The 7,491-nt window shown below is 54.3% G+C and overlaps 1 protein-coding gene across 1 annotated transcript; it reads left to right on the forward strand.

Annotated features, from left to right (window-relative positions):
- The first annotated feature begins 70 nt into the window (after positions 1-70).
- RIT1 (Ras like without CAAX 1) lies at positions 71-5,259 on the forward strand. The gene is made up of 5 exons (XM_027909287.1): positions 71-188; positions 1,506-1,562; positions 2,850-2,923; positions 3,655-3,846; positions 5,007-5,259. The coding sequence occupies exons 1-5, from the start codon at positions 89-91 to the stop codon at positions 5,235-5,237; spliced, it is 654 nt and encodes a 217-aa protein (XP_027765088.1). The 5' UTR covers positions 71-88; the 3' UTR covers positions 5,238-5,259.
- The last annotated feature ends 2,232 nt before the right edge of the window (positions 5,260-7,491 follow it).

Consider the following 7,491-nt stretch of genomic DNA (forward strand, 5'->3'; position numbering starts at 1 on the left):
AAAAAAAAAAAAAAAAAACAAAAAACCGGGAAAAAACCGGGAAAAAGCGAGAGGGAGGAAACCGGGGGAAGGGGAAGAGTGGGGGGCGATGGACTCCGGAGCCCGCCCGGGCGGCGGTGGCCCCGGCGCGGGGCAGAACCGCGAGTACAAACTGGTGATGCTCGGGGCGGGCGGCGTCGGCAAGAGCGGTGAGTGCTGGGGGGGGGACCGGCCCAGGGGGCTCAGCCCGGGGGGCTCGACCCGGTGGGTCCCGGCTTGGCAGTGGCCCCTTAACACCCCCCCACCCCCGCCGCGGTCTGGGCGCGGTCCCTCCCGGGGTGTCCCGGTACCACTGCATTGTCCCCATCCCGCTGGGCTGTCCCGGCCCTTCCCGGGCTGTCTTGTTTCCCCCCGGGCTGTCCCGGCCTTTCCCGGGATGTCCCGGCCCTTCCCGAGGTGTCCCGGTGCCCCCGGGCTGTCCTGGCCCGTTCTGGGCTGTCCCGGTCCCGCTGGATTATCCCGGCCCTTCCTGGAATGTCCCGGCGCCTCCCGGGCTGTCCCGGCCCTTCTCGGGCTGTCCCGGTCCCTTTGAATTGTCCCCGTCTCTCTGGGGTGTCTTCGGTCTCTCCCGGGATGTCCCATCCCTTTCCGGGGTGTCCTGGTCCCCCTGGATTGTCCCGGTCCCTCTGGACTGTCCCAGTCCTTCCCGGGATGTCCCGGACCTTCCTGGGATATCCCGGTCCTTCCCAGGGTGTCCCGGTACCTCTGGATTGTCCCCATCCCTCTGGGCTGTCCCTGTCCCTCCCGGGCTGTCCCGGCCCTTCCCCAGGTGTCCCGGTCCCCTTGGGTTATCCCCGTCCCTCTGGGATGTCCCTGTCTCTCCCGGGATGTCCCTGTCCCTCTGGGATGTCCCTCTCCCTCCCTGGATGTCCCGGCCCTTCCCCAGGTGTCCCGGTCCCCTTGGATTGTCCTGGTCCCTCTGGGCTGTCCCGGTTCCCTCCCGGCCCCTCCTGGGCTGTGTCAGCCCCTTCCTCCTCCTCCTCCTCCTCCTCCCTCATCCCTGCAGGGCTGTTCACTTGGAGCCCCGGGAATGTGAAGGGGAACTGGGATCCAGCGGGATCCTGCCCCGAGATCCCCCCCCTGGGATCCTCAGGGATCCATCCCCAGCTGGATCCGGACACGCCTCAATCCCGACCTGATCCTGGTGGAGGGGGGAGTAAAAAAAAAAAAAAGGGGAATGTGGGGAAAATGGGAAAAGGGGTCGGGGCTCCCTGGGAACATGGGGAGGATCCCTGGGAATGTGGTCTGGGATCCTTGGGATCCCTCTCAGCACGGGGATGTGGAAGCGGTGCCGCCAGTCGGGGGCCTTGATGCCCTCCTGCTTCTGGGGTTGGGGGGGAAAACGTGGAAAAAACGGGAATATGAGGGGGAAGAGGGGGTTTCCCAGGGCAACATCCTGGAAAAATGGGGAAAAAAACGGGAAAAATGAAGGCAAAGGTTGATGATGTCCCGGGTTTCCCCTGCAGCCATGACCATGCAGTTCATCAGCCACCGCTTCCCCGAGGATCACGACCCCACCATCGGTGAGGAAAACCCCTCTTTCCCCTCTGCTTTTTAATTTGACCTGGAGAGACAGAATATTTACGGAATATTTATGTATCTATAGCCATGACACTTATATATTTATGGGCAGAATATATATCTTTATGGACAGAATGTTTATGCATTTACAAATGGAATAATTATCTATTTATAAACAGAATATCCACACGTTTATAGGTAGAACAGGTACTTACAGGCAGAATATTTGTGTATTTATAGGCAGAATAGTTGCATATTTATAGACGGATTAAATAAATACTTATAAATTTATAACCAGAATATCTATTTATAGGCAGAGTATTTGTATATTTAAAGACAGAGTATGTATTTATAGGCAGAATATTTGTGTATTCCTAGGCAGAATATTTATACATTTCTAGGCAGAATATATATATATTTCTGGACAGAATATTTATATATTTATAGGTAGAGTATCTATACATTTATAGGTAAAATATCTAAATACTTATAGACAAAATATCTATATAGTTATAGCCAGACTATTTATCTCTTTATAGGCAGAATATTTATATATTTCTAGACAGAACACTTATATATTTATAGACAGATTATTTATATATAGACAGAATATATAAATATATTTTATATAAGTGTTTATATATATTTATAAGCAGAATGTCTATATATTTATAGACAGAATATTTATATATTTATAGGTAGAATATTTACCTATTTATAGGCAGAATGCATATTTATAGGCAGAATATGTATTTATAGGCAGAATATATCTATTTCTAGGCAGGATATTTATATATTTATAGGCAGAATATTTATATATTTATGGGCAGAATATTTATATATTTATAGGTAGAATATTTACCCATTTATAGGCAGAGTGTATATTTATAGGCAGAGTGTATATTTATAGGCAGAATATATCTATTTATAGGCAGAATATATCTATTTATAGGCAGAATATTTATTTATTTATGGGCAGAATATTTATATATTTATAGGCAGAATATTTATATATTTATGGGCAGAATATCCAGATATTTATGTGCAGAATATTTACATATTTATAGCCAAAATATCTGTATATTTATAGGCAAAAATATATATTTATGGGCAAAACATTTATATATTTGTAGCCAGAATATTTATATATTTAAAAGCAGAATATTTATATATTTAAAAGCAGAATACTCATATATTTAAAGGCAGAATATTTCGAGGGGCTGTGGGGTGGTGTCAGTGTAGCTGTCACTGGGAGCTGACGGGTTGTTCCCATCCCAATTCCCGCCCAGAGGACGCCTATAAAATCCGGATCCGCATCGACGACGAACCCGCCAACCTGGACATCCTGGACACGGCGGGGCAGGTGAGTGGGCAGTGACCTGGGGTGGGGGGATCCAGAGGGGTCTGGAAGGAGCAGGTGAAGGGACACAAAATCCTGGGAAAAATTGGGGTTTTTTTTTTTTTGAGCTCTGTTCCTGATTCCGCCGGGGGTGGGAATGTCCCCGTCCCTCTGGGATGTCCCAGCCCTTCCTGGGCTTTCCCAGTTCCTCCTGGGATGTCCTGACCCCTCCTGGGATGTCCTGGTCCCCTCCCAGGGTGTCCCAGTCCCTTCCCAGGGTATCCCAGTCCTTTCCCTGGGCTGTCCCAGTTCCCTCCCGGCCCCTCCCAGGCTCTGTCAGCCCCTTCTTCCTCCTCCTCCCTCCTCCCACATCCCTGCAGGGCTGTTCACTTGGAGCCCTGGGAATGTGAAGGGAACTGGGATCCAGCGGGATCCTGCCCCGAGATCCCCCCCCTGGGATCCTCAGGGATCCATCCCCAGCTGGATCCGGACACCGAACCGATCCCGCAGCGGGGCCTCGGTCCCGACCTGATCCCGGGGGAGAAGAAAATGAGGAATTGGGGAAAATGGGAATATCTGTGCCAGGGAACTCCTGCTCCCACACCAGGGGGGTTTCCCTCCCCTCGGGGACCATCCCAGGAGCGCCTGGGCCGGGAATGTCGATGACCGGGGGGTGGCTCCGGAATTCCGACCCCTTTGCCGCCGTCGGAACGACGTGACACGGAGCGGGAATTCCCCCCCACCCCGTTTCCCAGGCGGAGTTCACGGCCATGAGGGACCAGTACATGAGGGCGGGCGAGGGGTTCATCATCTGCTACTCCATCACGGACCGGCGCAGCTTCCACGAGGTGCGGGAGTTCCGGCAGCTCATCTACCGCGTGCGCCGCACCGACGACACGCCCGCCGTGCTGGTGGGCAACAAGTCCGACCTGTCCCAGCTGCGCCAGGTGAGGAGGGGCGTGGGGGGGGGGGGGCTGATCCCGCCGGGAAATCCCATCCCGAGGTTTCCGGCTCCCTCTCCTCGTCTCCCCCGCACTCCCCGGGGGGGGTGGTTTGGGGTTTCGGCCATTCCCGGGTTTGTCCACGGGGTGGAATTCCTGGTCTCCTGTGGTGGGGGAGAGCCTGGAAACTCCCCCCCCAGGCTCTGGGTTGATCCCACAGCGCTGGTGGAAGGGCGAGGGGGGGGTTGGATTCTGAGAGACCAAGCCCCGGCATCCCGGAGCGGGAAGGACCTGGAGCTGCGGGAGCGACTCCGGAGGAGCTGATGGGAAGGGATGGAGCGGCTCTGCCCAGGAGGAAAAGCTGGGATGGGGCAGCCCGGAGAGGAGACCCAACTGTGGCCTTGCAGGGGCTTCAAACTGACAGGTTTAGGTGGGATATTGGGAAGGAATTCCTCCCTGGGAGGGTGGGCAGGCCCTGGCACGGGTTGGGCGGAGAAGCTGTGGCTGCTCCCGGATCCCTGGGAGTGTCAGGTTGGACAGGGCTTGGAGCAACCTGGGATAGCTGAAAGTGTCCCTGCCCACGGCAGGGGGTGGGATTAATTAGTTGATTTTGAGGTTGATTTTAGTGATTCTAAAGGAGATGCACCAGGAGAACTTGGATAAGGGTGGGCAGAGAGGAAAAGTGACTTCCAGCTGGAGAAGGCAGTGGGAAAACAGCTTGGGGGCAAAACTTCCCTTTGGGGGGAAACCAGTGCCTGGGAAAACCAGTGCCTGGGAAAACCAGTGCCTTGGAAAACCAGTGCCTGGGAAAACCAGTGCCTGGGAAAACCAGTGCCTGGGAAAACCAGTTCCAGAGGTGCCAGTTTTACACCTGGAATTAAATAAACTTTTGGTGTGGATCAGATACCGGTGACAGGGGATGGAAAGGAGTGGGAGGAAAGGGGAGCACCTTTAGCTGCCCCAAACTGCCAGGTTAAACTCCAAGGAAAGGAATAATCCTTTCCAAAGGGTGTTGTTTTCCTGAATGCCCAGGGCAGGGGGCGAGTGGAAGCAGGGACAGGTTTGGCGGAGAAAACTCTGGAGAAGGTTGTGGAACAGGGAACTGGGAGGGTCCTGACGGAATAAACTCTTCCCTGAGCTGGTGTGGGGGTTGTTTTCCCTCCGAGGTGTCCAAGGAGGAAGGCTCTGCCTTGGCCCGGGAGTTCAACTGCCCCTTCTTCGAGACGTCGGCCGCCTACCGCTACTACATCGACGACGTCTTCCACGCCCTGGTGCGGGAGATCCGCCGCAAGGAGAGGGAGGCCGTGATGGCCATGGAGAAGAAATCCAAGCCCAAGAGCAGCGTGTGGAGGAGGCTGAAGTCGCCCTTCCGCAGGAAGAAGGACTCGGTCACCTGAGCCGGGGGGCTGGGGGGGAAAAAAAAAAAAGGAGGAGCTCCAGCGGGAGGACGGAACGAGACACCCCCCCACCCCACCCTCCGTGGGGGTCACAACACCCTGAGGGGACTCTGAGAGGGAGCCAGTGACTCTGCCAATTATTTCTGTTTAGGATGAGATTCCCTTGATTCTGGACCTTGGAATTTGGGGCACTGCAAACGCTTTCACTCCTGTTTTGTGGGCATTTTTTTTTCCCCCTCCCCACCACCTCGCCGGGGCCCCCCGGCCCGTGTTGGGTTTTTTGGAGCGTAAATGGGTTCGTGAGCGGGTGCTGGGAGCTGGGCTGGGTGAAACGTGGCTGGAGCTGCCCCCCCAAAACCAGCAGAATTCCTCGTTTTTTGGGTGGTTTCCACGAGCTGCTCTCCAGGAGAACCCGCCCAGAGCTCGAGGAGCGGCCAAGCAGGGCTGGGCTGGACTTCTTGTCTTCTCACTGAGGAGCTTTGGGAGGTTTTTTTTCCCTGCAAAATTGATGTGGATACCTGTGGAAGTGTTCCCTGAGCGGTCTCAGCTCCTCAGCAGTGTCGTGGGTGGGACCTGGAACCAGTCAGAGTGACAGATTTGGGGAGGTCAGAAGGGATCCCTTGAGGTCCTCGAGCTGGGACCCTCCACCACCACCACAATCCAGTCCTTTCAAACACCTCCCCGGGCATCCCTGGGCACTCCTCTGGGCTTGGCTCTTTGGAGCAAATCCCAAAAGCTCCTGGTTGCCCAAAACAGGGCTGGGAATCCTGATGGTTTTAAGATCCTCGTGCGGGGTTGAATTTGGCTGCGTTGTTACCTTCGAGCTGAATTTTTATTTTTGAGTGGGGGGGGTGATGAGTTTCCACCTCTCCCCTCCTTTGCAGTGCTGTAATCACAGAATAACCACCACCACCACCCCAAAAAAAGAATATATGGTTTGAGAAAAGGCTGAGAATAATTCAGATTGTTCAGAATTCGAGACTCTCCTGCGCTGCCCTGTGGGTCTGCAGTGGTCGCTGAAGTTCCCTGTCGCTCATTTTTGGATTAAAAACTGTGCAGAACTGGGATAAAAGACCCCCCCAGTCTGGCAGAAGGAGGAGGCAGCAGCTCAGGAGCTGCTCTGAATCACGTGCTGGGTGTTTCAGAGCAGCCCTGAGGGCCAGTAATGACTTTCCAGGTGCTTTTGCCTCCCACTTCCCTGAGCTCAAATCCCTCTCCACGAGTCGAGGGAGACCCTCCAGAGGCGCTGAACCCCCTCTGGAGCTCCACATTTTAAATTCTGTGCCTTACCTGAGCCCTGCCAGGAGGTTTTTGGGTGTTCCCCCGAGCTTGTAGAGAACCCCGAGAGAGCCAGAACAGCAGAGAGCACTTTCTTTTTAATTTCTTTTGGGTTATTTCTTTTTTTTTTTTTATTTTTGGTTTGGTTTGACACAGAGGTTTTATTTTTTGTCACCTACAGAGGTTTGTACACAGGGCTGATTGTTTTATTTGACACTATATATATATATATATATATATGATTTTTAATACAAGCTCTTTGCCTCGGGTGTTTTAATCCGGGGTTGGGGCTGAAGGGGCTGGGGAGGAGGGAGGAAAGCTGGGGGTGTAAATTGTGTTGGGAGATGCTTCTCCTGCTTGGGGTGGGGAGGGGGGAGGTGTGGAAAAAAGGCCTTGGGGAATCCTAAAATCCCGGAATCCCTGAGGCTGGGAATCATCCAGCCCGCCCCTGTGCCACGCCAAAACACCCCCAGGGATTCAGGGGGGGGCTCCCAAACCTCTGTCAGGGAATTCCAGAGCCAGAAGGTCCCTCCTGAGCCTCCTTTTCTCCGGGATGAGCCCCCCCAGCTCCCCCGGGCTCTGGGAGGGTCTGGCTCGGCTCCTGAAAAATCGGGTTTGGAGCCTTTCCAAGCCCCGGCAAAGAGGAGTCGCCTCGAGGGGCTCGTCCCTCATTTTAATGAGGGGGAAATCAGGTTTTATTCCCCCCCGGAGCTTTTCCTGCTCCTCCTCCAGGAGAATGCCGGCCCCGATTCCCATCGCCCCTGGCAACGGGAGCCGCTCCCGCCGGGAATGCGATGGGGCAGGAGCGGGAGGGACCCGAGTGTGCCAGGAGAGGAGCCAAAGCCCGCTGCTTCCAGGGAAAGGTGGGATCCAGGGATCCAGGGCTGAGCCTGCACCCTCTGCACGAGCCACCTTCCCTTCCCTTCCCTTCCCTTCCCTTCCCTTCCCTTCCCTTCCCTTCCCTTCCCTTCCCTTC

The sequence above is a fragment of the Empidonax traillii genome, unplaced genomic scaffold (genome assembly GCF_003031625.1).
Source record: "Empidonax traillii isolate 1590-97213 ecotype Southwest subspecies unplaced genomic scaffold, ASM303162v1 scaffold2030:size82362, whole genome shotgun sequence".
Classification (NCBI taxonomy): Eukaryota; Metazoa; Chordata; class Aves; order Passeriformes; family Tyrannidae; genus Empidonax; species Empidonax traillii.